This window comes from Diabrotica undecimpunctata, chromosome 1, assembly GCF_040954645.1.
Source record: "Diabrotica undecimpunctata isolate CICGRU chromosome 1, icDiaUnde3, whole genome shotgun sequence".
NCBI classification, from domain to species: Eukaryota; Metazoa; Arthropoda; class Insecta; order Coleoptera; family Chrysomelidae; genus Diabrotica; species Diabrotica undecimpunctata.
In genome coordinates, this window is record NC_092803.1 from 186,871,390 (window position 1) to 186,896,471 (window position 25,082).

General features: G+C 32.3%; 1 protein-coding gene across 3 annotated transcripts in view; it reads right to left on the reverse strand.

The window, feature by feature from the left end:
• The window catches only part of KaiR1D (Kainate-type ionotropic glutamate receptor subunit 1D), a 362,951-nt gene that overhangs the window by 67,524 nt on the left and 270,345 nt on the right, over positions 1–25,082 (reverse strand). For all 3 annotated transcript variants that reach the window (XM_072520792.1, XM_072520790.1, XM_072520791.1), the window contains 3 exons: positions 23,648–23,866; positions 14,867–15,117; positions 1,491–1,670 (listed from right to left, as the gene is read on the reverse strand). In XM_072520792.1, the coding sequence (XP_072376893.1) occupies positions 1,491–1,670; positions 14,867–15,117; positions 23,648–23,866 (650 nt within the window). The remainder of the gene's footprint in view (positions 1–1,490; positions 1,671–14,866; positions 15,118–23,647; positions 23,867–25,082) is intronic.

Genomic DNA, 25,082 nt, shown 5'->3' on the forward strand with positions numbered 1-25,082 from the left:
AAAAAAACACTCGCTAAGTGTTTTAAATGCAGTATTAATCCACAAATTAGTTTTTGTTACTAACCATTAGTACATCATATAACTTATTTTAAAATTCAACAAAAGTTTTTTTTTTGTTAATTCAATTACATACAATAAAAATAATTGTGTTTTAGAATAGCTGACTTCATAAAAAAAAGTAAAGGTGAAAAATTTTTCTAAATACACACCATTGTTTTGTACCATGGACAATTTTTTCTCACTAAAGGAAGCTATTTTTCATTTAAAAACAACCTACGAGTACTAAATTTCAAGTAAATACGTTTATTGGTTTTAAAGTTATTGTTGTTATTAACTAAAAGAATTTAATTTTTTTTAATTTTAACACCCTGTATCTCGAAAAGTAAATAAGTTTGACCCCTCATTAACTATATCGTTTTGTTCAATTTTTCGAGAAGTATCTACAGTCAAACGTTGTAAGTGTCATTTGGAAACACCCTGTATGTATGAAATATTAGATATTTAATAGAAAATATTAGATACTTACAATTTTGCCACAGACTGAACAGTAGATTTTTCCCATATCCATAGACAGCTCTTTATAAGGTTTAATCCAAGTTGAAGCACTGGTTGTTTTAGGCATTATAAAATCACAATCTTCCTTTTTGTTACGCACAACGAGTGTTTACGCTTTGAATATCAAAACAAAAATGATTTACAAATCTGAGCATCAAATTAGAAATGTTTAGGTACCTAATTCAATAAACTGGGAGATTTTGGAAAATCCCTAAATTAGGAACAAAACTATTAGCCGTTTACCTGCTGTTAAGATACAATAAATTGTAGATAGATTTGGGGATTAGATCATAAAATGCAAATGAGCGAACCCTTAGCGATTATCCAATAACTGAATGCCTCAGTGACCGAGACTTTCTAAGAATGTTGAGGGCTACTTAAATTGATCTTCTTTGAAATTGTAAATGTTTTGTACCTGTAGAGATTACGTACTTAGATCATTTCTTGATTAAAATGACTACAAAATTTTATACAAGAATTGAAATAAATTGGTATGTTTAAAAATTTTCAAATACAGTATAAAAATCTGAACTTTTATGCACTTTATGCAAACTTTTATACAAATATGCCAAAATATGAAATATTTGCATAAAATATGCACAATATGCAAAATATGCAATATGCATATTTGCCGAAGTCTAGTTATAATAAATGATCAAAAATTTTACAATAAAAACAGAGGATTTTATTAACCTCAGCTATTGAAATAAGCATAAAATGTAAGTTCTCTGAAAACATTAATAAATTTCAAACAACCGAGCAGTAAAAAATGAAAAGGCTTCATCGCATTTCTGTTGGTTTTAGGATATATTCATATTCAACAATTTAGAGCGGTATAAACCATGGTAATCCTATATTCGATAAATTACAAAACAATGTATGGAGCTTTGCCCCGAAAGGCCTTAAAGCACTTTTAATAAGTTCGTTATACTCACCTGGCCAGAATAAACAGCAAAACGGAGACCCCGAGATAAGCCGTGGCCATATAAATCCAGACATCGAGCGACAATGGCGACAGGAAAGAGAACAAATTTGGCGGTTGCTTGATGGGTTTCCTGTAGAGAATGCTAATGCCCAAGTTCATGAAAGGCATCGTGAAATCGACAGCTTGCTCTCTACGTCCGCAATGAAATGGGGCATGAAAGAGATGTTATTTCAGATAAATTATGAAACTGGTATATCAATGTTTTTTTAATATACGTTTAATTTAATATAATAATTGTTTTTTTATTATTGAAAGTTAATATATTATTATACAGGGTGTTTCAAGAAGGTATGTCATTAATTAAATCACGCATTCCGGGAACAAAAATAAATAGATCGAATTCAACTTACTTACCTTAGTACAAAAGTGTACACAAAAAAAGTTGCAGCCCAGTATTTTTTTGCATTATCTCCCAAACTACTTGACATTTTGTAATAAAAATGGACACGTTACTTTCTTGTTCTGAAAGCATTTTTCATACAAAATAAAAAACAAAATTTAAGCGCACAGAAATAATTTAAAAGAGGTGTGCTAAATCCCCCAAACTTTTGAGTACATTCAAATCAAATAAATTTTGTGGCACCATTAGTTTAACACATTATTTTTAAAACTTTTCTATCTCTTATCACTTTTTTCAAAAAACAGTTTTTATTGAGTTACGGCCCTTTTCATTAACCTTTAAAAAATTACGTGCAACTAAATAAATGGCTTAAATGAATTAACAAGTACAAAAAATGTCTATAACCTCTATAAATATAATATTACAATAAATGTTCAATATGACCCCATTTTCTTCAATACACATTCGGTATCGTTTTAATGAGGAAATCTGAATGCGCTGAAAAATCATATTTTTCTGACGAAATTGATTCGCAGCTTCAATTATTCTAACCCTCAATTGTTGTTCTTCCTCTATTGTTACAGAATACACTTTCTCTTTCATTAACCTCCAAAAGCAAAAGTCCAAGGAGGTAAGACCTGGACTTCTCGGTGACCAAGAAATAGGTGCTTCACGACTCCTTCCAATCCACCGACCACGATACTGCCGGTATTCCCGGACTTTATTATTGTAATGCGGTGGAGCGCCATCTTGTAGAAATCACATATTTTGCCTTATTGCAATATTCACTTCTTCCTAATACTCTTGTAAATCGTTTGCCAAGAACTGCAAATAATTATCACCATTTAAATTGTTGGGCAGAAATACTGGGCCTATTGGATTGTTATCCACAATTCCTGCCCAAACATTAACTTTGAAAGTCCTTTGGTGATGAGTCGTTTTTTTTGGCGTGAGTATTTTCGTAGGCCCAAATGTGCTCGTTGTGATGGTTTGTTATTCCATTTCTACTGAAGGTAGCCTCGTGGTTAAACAAAATATTTCTAATAAAATTAACATTTCGAGTGTTTTCCACTAACAACCATTCGCAAAATCCAATCCTTTTAGGATAATCTTCAACCAATAACTCTTGAACCGTTGATAAGTGATAGAGTTTAAGCAGCTGATCCTTCAAACGCCTCCAAACCCTTACGTGAGGAACATTTAGTTAAGCAGCTATTAACCTTGTACTTGTTCCACGGACTTCTTCAATGATTTCTAAAATGTCTGACGACCACTATTGCCAGCAACTTGCGGTTGGAATGTACCCGTTTCCCGTAAACGATGATCAATGGTCAGAAATAATCGTCTATTGGGTGTATTTCGACTGGGGTATTTTACTGCATAACGCCTTGCGACTGCTGTACTATTTCCTTGACATTCACCTACGATATTCCCGATAGTTTATTGAAATCATAATTTAATCTGACGAAAATACTACGAACAAAACTTTGAAAGAATTAAAATGGGACAAGAAATCACACCTCTCCTTTTCAAACAACAAAGGGACTAAGACAAGGCTTCTGTCTGTCACCCACCTTATTTAAAATATATTTGGACATATCCTTAGTGAAATGGGTAAAAAAATGTAGAAAAATGGGAATAACGGTGAAAGAAAACACGCTATATACACTTTTTTGCGGATGACCAGGTACTAATTGCCGAAGACAGCTACGATCTTAGCTATATGGTTAGAAAACTGCAAGAAGAATATGAGGTGGCAGGTCTAAACATGAATATCTTTCAGTGGGAATAGATAAAATATGTGACCTAGTCTTAGAAGACGACAAAATCAAAGGCGAGCAATCCTGCAAATATTTGGGGGTCGATAAACAAGGGCAGAGCAGCGACCCATGCCTTAAAATCTCTTCTCTGGCAAACAACAATTCGACGAGAAACCAAAAAACATATTTACGGTAGTATAGTGCAAAGTATTACACTTTACGGTTCGGAAGTATGGGACATCACCAAAGCTAATAGAAACAAACTTATGACGACAGAAATGGATTATCTGAGACGAAGCTGCGGTAGATCGAAACTGAAGAGAGTTAGAAACGAACAAATAAGACACGAAATGAAAATGGAGCGAAATATAAATGATGACATAGAAAGGAAACAATTAATCTGGTTCGGACATGTTAAAAGAATGCCAGAGTACAGATGGCCTAGGAGAGTACTGGAATGGATCCCCCTGAAAGAAGAAAGAGAGGACGACCACGGCGAAGTTGGCGCAACGATATTGATGAAGCATTAGCGGCAAGAGACTTAGAAGAGGCAACTGCATATGACAAAAAAAGAATATATATATATATATATATATATATATATATATATATATATATATATATATATATATATAATTTAATCTGATCCAACTTACCCAAAGTTAAATGCATATCTGCCATTTCCTGAAATGTGTAGGCCATTGTAATATCAAAATTTTTAATATTAATCTTATTCACACAATAAATGATAGCTTCAAATTATTGACTATTATTGATGGAACTGTTTGTAATTATTGTATCCGTAGAAACTAATTATAATTTTATGGCCAACTAGAAAAAAACTAGTTTTTCAAAAAAGTCACAAGAGGCAAAATTTTTTTAAAAATAATGTGTTAAACTAATGATGCCACAAAATTCATTTGATTTGAACGTACTCAAAAGTTTGGAGGGATTTAGTGCTGCACACCCCTCTTAAAATTTTTCTGTGCTCTTAGATTTTGTTGTTTCTTTGTTATGAAAAATCCTTTCAGAACAAGAAAGTAATGTGTCCATTTTTATTACAAAATGTCAAGTAGTTCAGGAGATAATACAAAAAAACAATTTTTATATTGTAACTTCAAAGGCCTGTAACTTTTTTTGTGTACACTTTTGTACTAAGGTAAGTTTAATTCAATCAATTGATTTTTGTCTCCGGAATGCGTGACTTAATTTAGGACGTACCTTTTTGAAACACCCTGTATAACATATAATTTCACTGTGAAAAAATATTTCCAGAAATACATCAGAAGTACTTTCTTAATATGCAGAATATGACAGGACAAGCTAGGATTATTCAGGTGTTATTAACAAACCACTAACATACAGTATATTCAACCAACTTACACCTCCAAACGATTAATGGAATTCGCAGAAAACCTTTCGTTGTAGTAAATGGCACGGTAAACTGCACTGGAGTTCTCCATAATGTTTAATACTTTGCTAAATTTTAGGTATAAAATAAATCTATGTGTCATTAACCAGTTGTTCATAGTTTTGCATATTTTGTTACATTTTTTTTAATAAATAGTATTCGTGCATAATGTTATTTAACGTAAATTTATTTCACCTACTTGTTTATTTTTTTTTTTTGAAATAAATACTACCGGGCTAAGGATAATTTATATTCAAAGTAGATATGCAAAGTACTAAAATATTACTGTCAATTTAAATAGTACTATTATTTGTCAATTTAAATAGTGGTGGTTAGATTGACCATATGTCTGTTAGAGTATACTGTTTTTAAGACGTCTGTGATTACGAGTTAAAGTTAAGGTTTTGGTAAATATATTTAACTTTTTATTTTCAAATGAAAATACTTGTAATAAAAATAAGATAATTGTGGGAAACATTTTAATTTGTTTATGTACGGTTTCCAACCATTTCTAAACTTTTTATTAAACATAATTAAATTACAATCGGCATTTCTAATGCTCATTAAGCTAATTTGCTCAATGTGTTTAGGATCTTCGTAAGCGGTTATATTATCTTTTACCTCTCAATCACAACAGTTTAAAAGTTTCTGTCATATTGATCTAAACTCAGTATATTGTAATTCAAACATGTAGTTTTAAGTCATTACACAGAGATAGAGTCATTACAACAAAAACATGATTCATTTAACCTCCATAAAAAGATTAAAGAAGCGGCAGGCTTATATAAACACAAGAACACTGGATTCCTGACATATAATCAGGGAAACATAGTACTGGAAATAGAGCATAAAAGAGATATTTGGATTAAATACGTAGAAAAAACTTTTGAAGATATACGAAGTAACACTGGTATTACAACAAACACCAATTGCGAATCTGGACCACCATTTACAGTCGAAGAAGTAAAATATGCCATCAAAAGCACCAAAGATGGTAAAGCAGTAGGCCCTGATAATTTTCACTCAGATTCTTAAAACTTATGGACTATGATGGCATAAAATGGTTGACAAATATATTTAACAGTATATATGATACGGGCGTGGTTCCCTAAGAGTGGTTAGTGTCAACTTTTATAAATCTTCCAAAAAAACCCAATGCGAGAAAGTGCGAAGAGTATAGAATTATAAGCCTTATGAGCCATTTACTTAAAACATTTCTAAAGGTCATTCACAAAAGAATATATACAAAATGTGAGGAACAACTAACAAGAACACAATTCGGATTTCGTGATGCTCTGGGAACACGGGAGGCCCTTTTTGCTGTACAGGTGCTATTTCAGAGATGCAGGGATGTGAATTGTGACATATACGTATGCTTTATAGATTACCAGAAGGCATTTGACAGAGTAAAACATGACAAATTAATGACTCTAATGCAAGAAATTGGAATTGACAACAAAGATCTTAGAATTATCAGAAACATTTACTACAATCAAACGGCCAAAATCAAAATAGAAGACCAGTTAACTGATAAAATTGCAATAGAACGTGGAGTATGACAGGGCTGTATTTTGTCTCCATTGTTGTTCAACATTTATTCTGAATGGGTATTTAAGGAAGCTTTAGACGGTTGTGCGAAAGGAATACTAATAAACGGTGAATGGTTGAATAACATTATATATGCAGATGACACTATAGTTTTTGCCGATAATCTGAATGACTTACAGATATTAACAAATCGCATAACAGAAGTCAGCAACAGATACGGACTAGCTCTTAACATAAAGAAAACCAAATTTATGACAATTAGTAAAAAACCAATACTAAACGCTCAACTTACAATCAACCAACAGAATATCAAAAGAGTCGAGCAATATACATATCTAGGCACCAATTTAAATAGCCAATGGGACCACTCAACAGAAATTAAACAGCGAATAATAAAAGCAAAAGCAGCATTCGTTAGAATGAGAACCATTTTCAACAGTCGAGACATATCATTAAAAACAAAATGCCGTCTATTGAACTGCTACATATTCACAGTTCTGCTCTACGGACTGGAAGCATGGACACTGACTGTTGCATGTATGAATCGGCTCGAAGCTTTCGAAATGTGGTGTTATAGGCGCATCTTACGTATATCCTGGGTTGACAGAGTTACTAATGTGGAGGTCCTGCATAGAATAGAATGGGGAAAGAATGTGAAATTCTCATGTCCGTCAAAACTAAAAAGTTGGAATATCTAGGACATGTAATGAGAAATCAAGAACGTTACGGCCTTCTCCAGCTGATTCTCCAAAGGAAAGTAAATGGTAAGAGAGGACCGGGAAGAAGACGCATTTCCTGGCTTCAAAATTTACGAAAGTGGTATAACACGACTACCACTGAACTGTTCCGCGCTGCAATAAATAAAGTAAAGATAGCCGTGATGATCGCCAACATCCGGAACGGATAGGCACTTTAAGAAGAAGAAGAGTTTCAAGTGACCGTCATGCCTAGACTTAAGTTAGATATTGATGAATTCATTGCAAATGTGCATAAATATTTTACCATGAAAAGAGACAATGGTGGACCTTTAAAGTCATTATTAGTGTATAAATCAACGCGTTTGTGATGCACTCGGGATAAGTGAAAGTAAGCTAAAAACTGTAGAGATTCTGAAGAAGATCTTACTGTGACTGAGTATCACGAAAACAAGAAAACAACTCGTAAGCATTCAAGGAGCGTTGACTTATCTGATGGAGAAAAATTTGAAATTAGTAATATTTTGTATCGAATGCGTGAAAACAATCAAAATGTCAGTTTAGATACTTTACTGGCCAAAATTAGATAAAGACAAGTTTCTAAAATTTAGATTACTTTTATGCAAAATCCCTTCCACTTCGGATTTCCGAAGTGGAAATTGAAACGTCAATAAACTTATTTTAAATTCTTTATTTTCTTTCTGACAAACATAGTTTGTATAGAATAATTCATAAATATACATTGCTAAAAAACTAAATTTTAACCTTCAATTGTGGTTTATTCTCAATAAAATAGTATCTTACTTAAAATGCCACAAAAAAATAGCTTACACAATAAATTAAAGTTTAATTAAAACTACAAAGGAAATATTTATTTACGTCATAAAAAAACATCTCTCTAAAAGCATCATTTTTATTTTTTCTTTGTTTAAAAACATTCCAGTATATTTCAGTTTTACATTGTTAGGGAGCTTATTAAAAATAATAACACACAAAGATTTTTTTGAGCTTTCAATCCTATTGTTCTCTAAGATAAAACAGTCCTTATTTGTCCCATTATAAATGTAAAAATATTTTCCTGTAACGTGACAGACGTTTTACATTTTATCTCTGTAGACAGGTAACAAAATAATATCACTTTTTATGAAATTATTTTTTCCTCTGGAATATAAACACATAAGTAAAGGTAGATATTTAATTTTAAAATATTTATCATACAACAATTATTTTTTCTTTATAACCAAAGTACAATTAGGACATATTCATTGAATTAATGATGTTTTGCGTTATAGATAAATTTTTTTCTGCCAGATTCTGCCGATTAAATTGGACATAACTGCCGTTGATGTATGTGGTAACAAGTCTGGTGAAAGTGTACACTGCAACACGTTCTAATCATTTTTTTAGCAATTTCTGTACTGTGTGATACAGATTCATCAACATACCCTTCAATGACCGTTGATAATAGGTAACCACCATGTTTATTTACGTGCCATTAAGTGTCCCACAGATTCAACGTGGCCAGTAAACGAGTTAATTGAAACATTTTTGTCTTGAAGAAAATTACTGACTCTTTCAGGTACCTTATAAAACTGATTTTTACAGCTGATTCATACACTTTCCATTACGATATGCATAAAACAGGCGATCCTTTGCTGCTGCTGTTATAAGATATTAATATATTCTATTTGTAGTCCCTAAAAATCTCCTGTTTACATCATTTTTTGTTTGCAAGAGAGTTGATAATTATTAATTGCTCATAATTATTAACTCTAATGAATCTTCAATATTATCTAATGTTATCTGACTAATTTCACAAATTCAACAGGTTTGTGCAATCCCAAATAGTGTAACAAATTTGGTTATTAAATAAACTTGACAGAGAGTATTATTTTTAAAAATCAGTAATTTCCATATTCGTAAAAATCGAAAAATCGAAATGTCTACATTACTTTTAAAGTTACGGCAATATGCCGATGTAATTGGATCACTAACCAGGAACCATAAGTCTCTCTTCGAAGTAAAATTCCTACGTCCGTACTTTTGTACGAGAGTTTGCCAAGTCGTATAATTTAATACCGGCCATGGCTCCCTCAGATCGTGTAGAATAAAAAAGACAAAAAATAATTTGTGTATAGATTGTGGCTTAATAGACAAGTTTGATACAAAAAGCGATGCAGAACAAAGAAGCCTACCATGTTACCGTCGACCTAACCATGCAAATAATAAAGAAAAAAGATACACTAGAAAGAGCAAGGATACAAGAACACGGTGGATGAGGTAACAAATTACATATAGTATGGTCATGGTCCCCTTATAGCCCGGTCGCACGAGAAAATAGACCTCACCTTTACAGTCACATCTATAATTATATTACGTGAGATATTTATATGACCTCATGCACTCATTCTCTTATTTTTACATTCTTCCTTGTCAGATCACATACACCTGCACTTTTGACCGTCTCATATTTTTGTTTCTTTACAGTACTGCGTTGTTTCTGCCTGTTATTTTAAGTGATTCTTATCACTATAAAATAAGAATCTTTTTTCAGTTTTTTTCTCGAATTTCCAGACTGTACAAGTCATACCAAGGTTTCGTTCACCGATTAAACTATTCCGGGGGTGCCTTGTCCGAAGGAGGTTTTAGTTGGTATGTGACTGGTCAGGGGAGCATGCGGCACATATAATCCATACTCTGAAGGATATACCCTATACAGCGTTCCACGTTAAGAAAATAACATTGCGGAGATAGGGCCATGTATTTTTTATGGACGATAGAAGCGCAGCGATGCCACGATAAACACAAGCACGATTCAGGGTTGTATAATTTGTATTTTCGTTTTCACAGACATGAATTAAATAATTGTTTTTCAACGTAATTAACCAAAAGTGTCCATTCGAAACAAGAGATGAAAAGTAGGGAAAATGATTTTAATTAAATAAATAGTATTTACAAAAGATTATTTTATTTTATCTTATTTTAATTATAGTAACGACAGTTTATTTGTTTTTCGGTAAGAATATCATATACTATGAATCATAGAAATCAGTAGAAAATATTGCTTAGTCAAATCATGCACTTTGCCGGCTATTAAAGATTTAAAAGCAAATAAACGGACCGCTTGGAATGCGTATATCTAATTACTAATTGCAACTTAAAATAATACGGTGTGCGTATGTCAGCGATTTTATGTCCTTCTCTGAGACTACATAATGATATGAAGGCTTTGTGGTTCTTCAGTTGTTCTGACTTTACAGTTAAATGTTAATTGAAAATGGAAATTCGAAAAATATATCGACAATCTAGTAAACCGCATGCCTGAGAGTTTTGGCAACACTGATCTCCATGAGCCTAATGTTATTTTCTTAACGTGAAACGCTCTATAGCATTTCCACCTCTAAAAAAAGTCCAATGGGGGAAGACACATTTAGGTAAAGCTTATGGGTATTAGTATGACCCAAGATAGAAAGAAACTTATCGAGGAGTGTAATTTAGGAAGCTAATCCCTCATAGGGATGAAGACAAAGATAATGGGGCAACGATAATAATGATACTGTAAACGCCACATGGGAAGATCCAACTTCGCGCATATGACGTGTGCCGACTGTATCCGAAGAAGTGGACAGTGGCGTGATTATGCTTATATATAATTATTAAAGGCACCGAATAGTTACCGCTGCGGTACTAACAGTGTGGATAAATATGAGCAAGGCGCTCGGATCCAATCTGCACGAAACTAAGGATTTGCGCTGAATCTTCCTGTAGCGCCTGGCGCCTACTATAATCGAGTTAAAGATGTACTGAATTACAAGGCTTTGGTAATTATTTAATAAACATTTAAAAACCAATTTTTATTCTTAAATTTATTCAGTAACTTCGATTGTGCGATAACTTGAATATCGGTTTTAAATAGAAATCTAATCTAGATACGATATCGGAACATAATTTCCCTTACGTTTAAAATTCCATTGTAAAAGCCAGGTACAAATATCCCTTTAGTGTATTTTTATTAAAACAAACCCGAACTGGTGGCAACTGCAATAGAAACGAGAACAAAGACGGAAGTCTGATAGTTTCCTGCATAGAATGATAATGCACAAGTTCATAAAGGGCATCGTTGGATTCGCGGTTTTGATATCTCTGCTTTTAAATGGCCCATGAAATTGAAAATGGGGTTTAATTTCCCGAAGATAGATAAAACGGAAGAACAGTAAGTGATCATTTATCTCATGTTTTTAGGGTATTTTTAGGTATTTTTTGGGGTTAAATCAAAGGTGTGAACGTAGAAGAAGTCATTAATTATATTTTTATTAAATAGTAACATAGTTTGAGTGATGCGTCAAAGAAAAGCCTATTTCGCCCAGTTTCATTAAATTTCTGTATTATTTTATTTACTGTTGGTCAGGAACGGAAGGGGTGAGATGTTGTACAACTACTTAAATAATGAAAATTTATTTTGTCTCAACACTTTCTTTAAAAAATCTAAACAACGTAAATGGACATGGATCAGCCCAGACAAGAAAACTAAGAACGAAATAGACTATATACTCTCCAATAACAAAAACATATGCACCGACGTGACAGTCCTAAACAAATTCTATACCGGAAGTGACCATAGATTGGTTAGAGCGAATATTAAAATACAGATGAGAGTAGAACGAAACAAACTTATTAAACGAGAACGATACCCAACCACCGATGTCCTATTTCAAAATCAAACGGAATACCAAAAAGAGTTAAGCACAAGACTAAAATCAGTAGAGACACTAAGACAAATGGATATAAACGGACTAGCCAATAAAATAAAAGTAACTGTAACAACATCGATTAAGAAAATATGCTCAAACACGAAAACAGCCAAAACATCTAAACTTCAACCTAATACAATTAAATTACTAAAAGAAAGACGAAACAGAACAGATCGAACTTCGGACAGCTTCAAAATTTTAAACAAAAGCGTGAAGAAAGAAATTAGGAACGATCATATACTATATACTAACGATATAATAAAAAATATAATACAAGATAACTGCAATATGAAAGTACTCAAAGCAAAAATCTCAAACGGCACAAGAAAAATCATAGAAATAAAAAATGAGAAAAACGTCACCGTCCGAGACAGAAAGGAAATAAGCGAGGCCATTGAAAAATTCTACACTAAATTATACTCGGCAAATACACAACCACAACAATGGCAATTAACACAACAATTAACACCGGCTCAGAAGAAATACCGGACATAACCGCCTATGAAATAAAAATGGCCCTAAATCAACTAAAAACGAATAAATGTCCGGGAGAGGATAAAATTACAGTCGAAATGTTGAAGATCGGAGGAAGAAAAATAGAACAGGTATTAAATATTTTATTTAATAAAGTAATTGATGAAGAAAAGATTCCTCAAGAATTGTACAACTCCGAAGTCATTTTACTATTCAAGAAAGGAGACAAAGCAAACATCGAGAATTACCGACCAATATCCTTACTCTCACATCTGTATAAATTACTAACTGAAATCATAACCAACCGCCTAACACATAAGCTCGATTTCTATCAACCTATCGAGCAGGCTGGATTCAGAAAACATTTTTTTAGTACCACAGACCACTTCCACACCGTAAGAACACTGATAGAAAAATGCACCGAGTATAATGTTCCAATTCATATGGCGTTCTTCGATTTCCATAAAGTATTCGATTTCATCGAATTATGGGCAGTGCTTGAATCTCTAGAAAATGCACGTATAGATTCAAGATACACTAACATAATTAAAAATATATATGAAAATGCCACCATGCAGATAAAGCTGGACGAAAGCACAAAAACTAATCCCATAAGACTACAAAGGGGAGTAAGACAAGGAGACACCATCTCTCCCAAAACTATTTACCCTTGCTCTAGAAGACATTTTTAAGAAACTAGAATGGAACAATAAGGGTATCCACGTCGACGGACCATACTTAAACGACTTTCGATTCGCAGATGACATAGTTTTAATAGCCAATAATATTCAAGAATTAAATGATATGTTACAACAATTAAATGCAGTTTCAAGAGCGGTAGGCTTAACAATGAACTACAGCAAAACAAAAATACTGAGTCGAGACCAGACAAATATAACAATACAAAATCATACCATAGAAAATGTTGAACATTATGTATATCTAGTCTCATGTTATCAAACTAGGAAAACCAAATCAAGATGCTGAAATTAAAAGAACACAACTGGCATGGGGCGCTTTCGGCAAAATAACCTAAATCTTGAAAAACACCTCCATTCCTGTAAACTCAAAGAAAAAGGTGTATAACACATGCATACTACCAGTTTGTACTTACGGCTTGGAGACAGTAGCCCTTACCAAAAAATCTGCTAAAAAATTTGAAACAACGCAAAGAGCAATGGAACGAATCATGCTTGGAATATCACTAAGAGACAAGATTAGAAACACCGAGATAAGACGTAGAACAAAGATTAGGGAAATTGTGGAAGAAATTGCAAAAATGAAATGGCGCTGGGCAGGTCACGTAGCCCGATATAATGACAACAGGTGGACACGGAGAATTCTAGAATGAAGACCAAGGACGACAAGAAGCATGGGAAGACCTCAAAAAAGATGGGTAGATGACATAAGAGCAGTGGCAGGCAAACAGTGGATTAGATTGGCGCAAGATAGAGAAAGATGGAAGCAATTGGGAGAGACCTACATTCAGGAGTGGATGGAAAATGGTTGACAAAGAAGACTGTTGGTCTACTTATAGGAGGGGGGTTTAAATCGTTAAAAAGATGACTTGTTTCTTTATACCTTCGTTCCCGATCACCAAATCCAACTAATATGAGTACTTGAATTCTTTCTTTTTCTGATAAATTTGCCATTACTTTTTTACTTTTTAAAGTCTGTTGGTAATAATTTTAAATATTCATTTTTGATAGTTTCTAGATAGATAAATAATAATGGTGTTGTTTACTGTCTCGATGCCTACTAATATTTTTGTCTTATGTTAAAGAGCTACCGTCAATTTCATAGCATATGTGCGTTAATTAGAGATAACACATTGTTAACACACCACTTTAATGTAATTCAGTTCAATTGAATATTTTTAACACAGTTTATTTAGTTATTTGGTTAATTATTTTTTATTGCGTTAAGTTATTATCATTTTTGAAAAGGGGAAATAAGCTTTTCTTTGACATGTCACTTAACTTACGTTGTTATTAAAAAAATCAAGATAGCGGCGATACTGGAAACAATGACGTCATACAAACTTGGGTTATCTTGTAAAGCATGCAAAATATAATGCCATTTAGTATCCCCAAATTTCATAATTTTAAGTTTATTCCTTTCGACTTTTATTGCCAGACTTTTTCGCCATGTCTTGTCGATTATTCTTAAGCAATACAGTAATTAATTCTCTATAATTTTATTTATTCAAAGATATTATGTTTAGAAAACCTCTTTTGTAAACCTGTCGAAATATTATCAGATTACGTTACTCTTTGCGTACGTTATATAAATTTTTATCTCCCTTTTATAAACTTATATCCTATATTTTGAAACGAACATTGCTCACCTGTCATACGTAATCGTAAGGTCCGCTATCGCCAAATCCGCCTTTTGATCCAGCAATTCCCTGATAAGTCCGTCCCATTCTTTGGTCTCTCGATTCAACGATCCGTGTCTCCCATCTGGCACCAATCTGATGGTGTAGTTAAAGCCCAATACTCTGGATATCTCGTGGATCAAGTCGACTGCGTACCCCTCGAATTGTGCGTTTCCGGACAGTTTTTCACTAGTTTCTTTCAACATGACGTAAGGGGCGCTCTAGAAAGACAGATAATGGAAAATGAGATAGAAAAACGATTCTAAAGCAATTCGAGGAACGCAAATGTTTTATTTTAAGATTTTATTGAAATACCGATAAAATTAAATTTACCAGAAAGAGGTATTTGTACTGTGAATATTTTTACCTATTTTTAGTCGCTACTACAGTAAGCAAAACTAAATTTAATCAAATAGTCCTATAGTTTTTTAAAAAATTACGAGAAAGTCAAGAAATATATTATTAGTGAATTTGCGGCACAATTATTATAGTTCTGCATATAAAAAAGTATTATTAGTTTTTTATACAGGGTGGTCCTTAAGTAATTGTACAAACAGAAACCGTAGATTCTGCACTTTAAAATATTACGATTTAAGCCAACTTGCTTTTATAAATTGTTGATATTAAGATAGATACATTTTTGGACAAAAATTTACAGTTGGATGCTTTTAAGTAGGATAAATTATAATTTTATACATACTTTAATGTAACTAATAGAGGGCTTTTTTGCTATTTAAGTTAGCTCTATTTCTGTTAAGAAATATTAAAGATACATTATTTTTACAAAGAAAGGGTATACTTGTTAGTAACCTGAAAATTCAACCGTTTTCGAGATAATCGCATTTTATAAGTCAGCTGCATAATACTTCTTAGTTTGATATTTATGCGGTAAAGCACTGAATACTTGTAGATAAGCATAATTCATAGTTTATTCTTATTAAAACAACTCAAAGACGATAATATAACATCACAAAATGCTTTATTATGGGTGCTAAATGTCTTATTGGAGAAAAGATTCTTCATCTTCTTCTTTAGGTGCCGTGTCCGCATTCAGACGTTGGTCGTCATCATGTTTATAATTTCCCTTTTCTGTCGCTTCCTAAGTTTCTATAATGACGTTGTATTACTTTTTCTCCATTGTAAAATGCTGAAAACGCAAAATATGTGGTTTATGCAAGATGGTACACCACCACATACTAGAGAGAAGGCAGTTAGAACATACTTAAATACAACTTTTCTGAAGGTTGGATTGGTCGTGGTAGTCATATTCCTTGACAATGTGGTGAGATATTGCTATAACTATTTAATTCATAAAAAAATTGAAAAAAATAGTTATTATTCATTTTTAAATTGTTTATCCATTTTTATTAGGACAAATGGAAACTAGAGCACAGGTATTGAATAACACATATGTGTCTTGTTTCATAATACTTTTGCTACAAATATAACCTTAAAGACTTAGCATTATTACAAAAACATCATCGTTGGCCTAATAACCGCTATTGTTATAAATACAGTAAACACACAGGCAATTTAGTTCAGCATAATATTAGTTCGTTAGTAAATCATAATAGTCCATTTGTTCGACATGTAATTATAGTTACTCGTAAGCTTTAACGTAATTATATAAATAAGTAATGTCATCGATAGGTTATTCCATGTGTATATAAGTAACCAATGAACGAGATACATCCCAGTTTAGTACATTATTTAACATCTGCGACAAATAAGATGTAGTTTCATAATATACCATAAGATGTATCCAAAAGAATATATTCATCCCTTATACATTATAGCCACCACGTAGCCCAGACTTTAATCCGCTTGATTTTGGTGTATGGGGCACGTTAAAACAACGTGTCTATAAGAATCCCATAAACATTCGCAACCAATTATAGGAAGGCAGGAAGAAATACTGCAGCAGTTTATTTAGAACCAATGATGCTATTTAATATGAGACGATCTTTTATGGAATATATTGACAAATGAATTAAAGAAAATGGTGGACATATCGAACATGTACTTTGACAAAAAATTATGTTATTTAGTTTAACTATTTCTTAATTTGGTTTGTAAACAAAATGCTTTGATTATGACATTAATTTAACATAAAACTTAAAATGTTTGATGTAAAATCCTATTATTCTGTTATTTTGTCAAATCCTATTATTAATTATCCTGCTGATATATTTATTTTATTTAATATTTCGTTAACTATTAACTTTAGTTAAAGGTGGTTTATACCAAAATTCAGAAGTATGAATGTTTTTGTCTATTTTATCTTCGTTGCCTGGAGTAATTGCCTTAAATCAGAGTTAAGCAGCTGATTTGTAAAATGCGATTATCTCGAAAACTGTTGAGTTTTGAAGTTTATACCAAGTATACCTTTTTTTTGTTAAACTAATGTATCTTTAATATTTTTTATCCCAAATATAAGTAACTTAAAGAGCAAAAAAGTTAAGTGCAAAGTTATACCACGTATGTGGCATATGTGGCGCCCTCTATCACTTACATCAAAGTGCGCATCAAATTATAATTTTTCATATTTAAAAGTACCTAGTTGTAAATTTTTATACATAAATGTTTACAAACGTGAAAGTTATAGCGAAAAATAAAATTTGAAATTTGCACTTTAACACCCTGTATCTTTCTTAATATCAACATTTTATTAAAGCAATTTGGCTTAAATCGTAATATTTTAAAGTGTAGAATCTACTGTTTCTTTTTGTACAATTACTTAAGGACCACCCTGTATAAACAAACGTCCGCAAATGATTCGTTTTCTAGATACGGCGTGTTGAAATTCTTAAAAACTGGCGATTTATTTATTGCTTTGAAACTGGTTGAGATATCATAGTGAAATTTGGTGAGTTTTAGGAGGTACTTATTGCGCGCTTTTTGTCGCGCTAATTATCTAAATATCTAGATATTTCAAATACAAAAACAGATATTTTGAACGGTTACAAAGCAGTAAATAAATCGTTAGTTTGTAAGAAAAAGTTCAACACTCGGTACCTCGGAAACGAAGGGTTTACGGACGAACGTGTATATAATAAATTGTAAATATTTTTTCGGGCAGAATTACCCCCTAAAGTATGTGGCGCTTTTCTAAATAATCCCTTCTTTATGATTTTGTGCTCTTTGTTGTAAATTTTTGGTGATACGCCTGATGTCGTCAGCCCAACATGTAGGTGGTCTTCTTTGTCTGCTTTTGGCCTCCATTTTGTAATTTTGCTCGTCCATCGTGAGTGTGCATTCTCGCTACATGGCCTGCCCAGTTCCATTTCAGTTCCGTTATGCGTTCCACAACATACTTGTCCTTTTTCGCAGATCTTCGTTTCATATTCGGTCCCGAAACGTCACTCCCAGCATATACCGTCATTTGTCCCTGTGCCACTTTCAATTTCGAAGCCGTAGTCTTTTTTAAAGTCATAGTTTCCGCCCATAGGTCATGACCGGTAATACGCAATGGTCAAATACTTTTCTTTTGAAGCTAATTGGTATGTTGGCCCTAAGTAGGTATGTCTCGCAGTTTTCTAAAGGTTACCTACGTTACAGTAATTCGTGTGTGGATTTCCCATGTTTGGTTATCCCTGCTGATTCTTATTTCATGACACAAATACGTATATTTCTCCATCAATTCTAGCACTTTGTCTTGAATAATTAAATGGTTATTGGGGATCATATTTGTCAAACTTAAATTTGGTTAAGTTCATTTTGAGGCCCAAGTCTAATTCATTTAACATATCTGTGGCTTCTCCCAAATTATCTGTGATAAGTACAATACCATCTGCGAAACGGAGATGGTTTAGCTTTTCGCCGTCTATTGCTACTCCTCTGTGGTCACAATTGATCATCTTAAAGGCATACTCTAATGCCGTTATGAACAATTTCGGTGACAATGTATCTCTTTGCCTTATCCCACGTTTTAGTTTTATTGTTCGGGTTTTATCGTGTATCTTAACACTCATAGTAGCATCTTTGTAAATATTGTAAATAAGTTCACTATACCTATGGCCAATTCTGCTTTCATTCATTGCTTCTAAAAGGCTCTCTCATTCGCTCGTGTCAAACGCTTTATGAAAATCTATGAAAGTGAGGACAAGAAGTTTGCTGTATTCTAAAATATTTATAAATTTTTGAATGAGTGTCTTTACTATATGGAGGTGATCATTGGAACCATAATTTGAACGGAATCCTGCCTGCTCTCTCGGTTGGTAGAAATCTAATTTTTTCTCCAATCTTGATGTCACTTACCTAGTGAAGAGCTTGTATATGTGGTTCAACACGCTGATACGTCTATAATTTTCTAGGTCCGTTCTATCTCCTTTTTTATGCAAAAAATTATTATAGCATTGTTTTATTCTTTATGCACCTCTCCTTGCTGCAAACATAGATTTAACAGTTTCCTTAATATAAAATAGCATATCCCCTCCATTTACGATAGATTCTATTACAAGTCCATCCTCAGCTGGGGCTTTGTTATTTTTCATTTTTCTTAACGCTTGTCAAATCTCATCTACATTTATCTCTGGCATTAGTTCGGAATCTTGATTCATGATCATCTTTGAAATGGCTGTTTGTATTTCTGTTTGACCTTTAGTTACCAATACCCTGTATATATATATATACATCGATTTATATTTATATTGTACATTTGGTAGTATTTCATACATAAGTTGGTTATTAGAGTTTCTAGAGACTACATGGTTTAAATTGTCTTTATAACAATTCTTAATCAGCTATAGTGGGAATGTTTGACTTGATACTTCTGTCCTTTCACGATGTACATTCGATTAGAACATCTTTTGATTAAATTAGAAAAATTGGGGTAAAAGCATTTTCCGACGCAAAAAATAAAATTGGATTAGATACCGTGAACAAAAAGAAAATCAAATAATTGGTAAAATGATAAGTATTCATTTGTGTTTATGGGATAAGCGTTTAAAAAATGTTATAACACTTTCCTAGAAGTAAGTCAAAATATATTAATTAGCTAAATACAAAAGTCTGCTGAAATAATTATATAAAATACTAATTGTACATGTACAGGATAAGTTATAACTATTGCGACATATACTACTGTTTTAAGAAGGTTCTGGTAATTATGTGAAGATTGTGAGAGCCATGTATGGTGGAGTAACAACTAATATTAAAACAGATTATATCTACAGCTCAGTGCTCAGTGTTTGTTTATTACCAGAAGTGTTAAATCAGATGACTGCGAAACTAAAAGTATCATTCTCTGGTTCTTAATTTATGCTGTGCTTTACTATTAGTAGTAGAGCAGAGTAGAGTAGAGTATTTATTTAACTACATAACAGATAGCGATAGAAATATTATTTGTAGCAAGTCAAAAAAAAAGACATAGTGTAAAAAAAGTGCAACTTACATATTTATATACAAACAAAAACACATTAAACAGAAAACATTTATGGCAAAGTTACGTGGATGTTGTACAATGAGTCATATATTTTTTCTGAGTAGTAAAAAAAATGTTTTAGAAGATATTTTTTTATAACTTGATCGAAACTATTACAGCTTAGCTGTTTATTACTTTTTCGTAAAATATTGTAATAGTTATCATTAAGAATTAGTTATAGTTAAGAATTAATTTTTTTTTGAAAGACTTAAATTTTAGTGACAGTTTCGCGTATTGTGAACATGGACAACAGACTGCTTTATTAAATGGGCACGTTTTCTCTGAATTTCAGTTAGAACTTGAAATATCAACAGAGTAGGTAGCGGCATAATTTTGAATTTAACAAAGAAAGGTCGGCAGTGTTCTAGATAATTAACCCCTGCTAAAATCCTGACAGTTTTCTTTTGCATTCTAAAAATTTGAAGTGCATTTGTTGAAGTGCCCCATATCATTACACCATAGTTTAGGTGAAAGTGGAATAACGAAAAATATGTCATTTTTTAATGTTTTAAAGTTGACAACCATTGCTAGTTGGTGAATAACAAATAATGAACTTGATAACTTTTTCTTCAGTTGTGAGATACGGGTTGACCAGTTGAGTCGATTATCTATGGTTATGCCCAGTAGTTTAACAATCTCTTTGTTATCTGAATCATTGTGTAAATTACTTGCAGATATAACCAAATTTTGCGTTTTATCAGAGTAAAGTTTTAGTTTGTTTGAAACAAACCATGAACTAGGTTTAGTAGAAAGTTCCTTATTAGACATTTTTAAATCATCATTATTTTTTCCTGATATAACGTGTGTCGTATCATTTGCGAATTGCATGGTTTTGTACGTAGATATGAATTTAGGCAAATCGTTGACATAAATAATAAACAAAAGAGGTTCTAGGACCGAACCTAGTGGGATTCCATGTTTTACGGATAGAAAATCGAAGAGATGACTTTTAGACACTACCGCCTGGTGTTTGTCACATAGATAAGAAGTTATAAGCTTAAGAGGGATACCTGTGATTCTACAATAATTTAATTTGTGGAGAAAAATGTCGTATGAAACGCAATCAAAAGCCTTCGACAAGTCGCAAAGAGAAATTTTGCACAACAATAAATACCGCGTTCTTAGTAAAACGAGCACTTCTGAATCCATATTTTGAGCTACTAAATTAATTATTTGACTCAAAATAGGAATAAAATTGTTGTTTGCTAACCTTTTTAATCACTTTGCCAAAAGTAGAAACAACGCTTATGGGTCTGTAATTGTCAGTTTTTGAGGAATCACCTTTTTTTTTAAAATGGTAGTACTTTAGTACTTTTGGAAATACTCTAGTTGATAGAATTACATTAATAAGATAAGTAAAAGGTAGGGTAACTACTTGGTAAGTTTCTTTTAAAATTTTGCTATTAATTTCGGGAACGTCCCTACAATAAGAATTACTAAGAGACTTTATTATTTGAGAGACCTCTTCTTTCACAATGGGACGAAAAAAAGGACTTGCCCGGAGAAGGATAATTTCTGTAATTGAAAAGGACATCGACATTAACAGTGGGAAGAGATGTAATTATATTCTCTGCAATTGTAGTAAAAAATTGATTTATTTCGTCTGGAGGTAGATCAGGTTGTACCGAATTGGATCGTGTGTAGTTTCTTTCGAAATTTACTATTTTCCAGCAGTTTCCAGGTTTATTATTGGAATTAGTAATAAAATTACAGTAAGCTGACTTTTTAGCAATTTGTAATTGCCAATTATATTCAAATTTTTGTTGTTAATATACTTTGAACAAATAGGGATCCTTAGTGGCATATTCAATGTGTTTAGTAAGAGAAAGATTATATCTGTAAGACCTTTATTCATTATTATACAATTGCAGGGGTGTTTTTTCAGCAGTTTGTCTTACTTCTTTTAGTGAAAAATATTTGTACTAGCTAACACACGTTTAAGCTTCTGTAAACCAGAATAAATAATAAACCGTTGAAATGTTTGATTAATATTTACAACTTTATGCATAGAGTCACTAAATAAAAATTGAGATGGTAAGAAAAAAAGGTTGAAATACGCCCACTCTGTAGATATTTTCAGAAAAATTTGTCATAATGTTGTCGATGCAACTACTGGACTGGTATGTGATTTTAGTATAATCGTTTATACTTACTTTTAGACCAAAAGATGTTAATAGATTTTAAATATCAAAAAAGGGCAGATTCAATTTTAAAATTAATATTAAAATCACCAGGTATGATTAGTTTGTCTGCTTTACTAAGCAAGGACGTTATGAAATTCTAAAAATTCACCAAAAACAAGTCAAAGTCACCCTTACTCGATAAACAGTTAAAATATTAGTTTTAAATTTTCTTCACTTTGCCAGTGCTCTGAAAAAACATATGATGTTATATAATATTTTATAATATTTGATCCACAAGGAGAGCATTGATCATATCGACTGTATTTGAAATACACTGCAAATTAACATGAAATATGCTTACCGTACCTTGTAGAATTATTTTATGTTGATAAAAGTTTGTAGAAGCTTCTAGTAGGAAACATTGAAATATATTTAGAACAAAAACTGGAACAGTGAGGACACACTCTTGGGGAAAAACTTAACATTTAAACTTTAAAACATTTAACATTTAAACGTTAATTGTAAAAAGTTAAAGTTTTAAGTACCTTGGTTCGGTATTATAGGGTAACGTAGAAATAGATAGAGATGTATAAAGAAGAATTAGGGTGGGATAGATTAAGTAGAAAGAAGCGAGTTCTGTGTTGTGTCATAGAAAGATTCCTATGAAAGTGAAGGGAAAATTCTATAAAACTATGATAAAGCTATGTTATTATATAAAGCTATTATGCGCGGAACTAAATGTTGGGTAGTTAAAAGAAAGAGTAACACCGAATGCACGTGGTGAAAATGAAAATGCTTAGATTGTTAAGTAAAGTGACAATAAATGGTAATATTAAGAATAAGTATATTAGGGAAAGTCTAGGAGTGACAGGAATTGTTACCAAAATGAAAAAGCATTCTTTAAGATGATTTGGGCATGAGCAACGTCGAGGCATTAATTACCCAATGCGAAGAAGAAGAAGATTTGCAATTTGATGAATAGTAGGAAATCGTGGGAAAAAGCATGTGATGTGCTACAGCTATCTGTTTTGGGTACACTTTTGATATTACATATTTAAACATTGTTAGTATTTAATTTTGTTTTTAAACATATAACTGTAGACCTATATTTCTGTCCGAAGCATAAAAAGTTTGTAGAATAATTAAACAAAAATATAAAGAAGCTACAAAAATAGTAAAATATTTGTTATAAATTTTAACACTTACCAATAACGTGGTGACAATGAACGTCTTATTCTGTATAATCTCCACGATCTGCGTGTAGGCCTCTCCGTAGGTTCTCGTAAAATTGACCCCCTCCGTCGAATTCCACGTCCCGATCTTCTTAAGTCCTTCCCTGTTCAGTTCTATTATTTCCAGGACGAAATCGGTCCTGAATCCTTGGTTATCGAACTTGATGACTCCCGTCAGACCCTTCATCTCCACCTGGGAAATCACTTACGTTGAAAAAGGTGCGAAACGGAGAAAAAAGAAAAATATTTTGGCGCAAAACGTCGGCCGGAAAGTTAATAAGGCGGGAGAGTATCGAGAAAAAAATGAGTTGGCGATTCGAAAACAAGGGTTATCAATAATACGTAGCAAATAAAATAAACAGAGGATGGATGTTGCTGTGCGTTAGGGGCTGTCAGTTTCTGTATACACGGTTAAAGAAATGGAAACATTTTGACAAACAGAAGCTTTATTTTTAGTCTTTATTTTTGATTAAATGTTGTTATTAATAAAATTATAAAAAAAAAATTCAAAAATATTTACCAACTGTATATACTATGGTACTATGGGTACAAGTTTGGTTTTGTAATTTATATATATATATATATATATATATATATATATATATATATATATATATATATATATATATATATATATACTAAGGGCATTTGAAACAGCAAATAAATTATTTATAATCTGTAATTTTGTAGTTTATTTCTAATTGTACAATTGTTATTTAATAAATCTTATTCAAAGTGTGGTTGGATGCCAGTGATACGTCACAATCCTTTAAAATCAGTATTTCTAGAAAGCCGAATCCATTTGTTTAGTTTTTATATTGAAATTATAAACCACTTACATGCTCATACTCTTTACTTTCATGAAACGGGATAACTAGACTTTGATAAAAATGGTACTAAAGCGGCTGAATCATTAATTTCGTCAAAATTTATTAAATTTGCTCATAGATTTGTTACAAATTTGCGTAAACTTTATGACTTTCACGTATTTGATAAAAGGCTAATCATATGAAGTTGAAAGATTCTTTATATTTCTGAGAATTATTCTTGCGTTTGTCTTCTTCATCGGAGGTTGCCAGAATGGCAACTTCCAAAATCTCCAGAAGTGGCAGCTTGGCTTTTAGTCTCGAAGAGTAAAATGGCAACTAATATGAGAATCAACGAGATATAACATATAAGACGAATGTATAAGGCAACTAAAAACCTTCTTTTTTTATGTGCCTATCTATAACAAATGTTGGCAATCATCATGGCAATCTTTGTCTTATCTGCATCAGCGCGGAAAAACTGCACAGATATTGTGTTGAATCAGGTTCAGTGCTTCTTTAACCTGGAGGTTTTTCTTCTTCCTGTACCTGACTTTCCAAATATTTTCCTAGCAAAATGGCTTATAGAAAAAACTTGTAGGA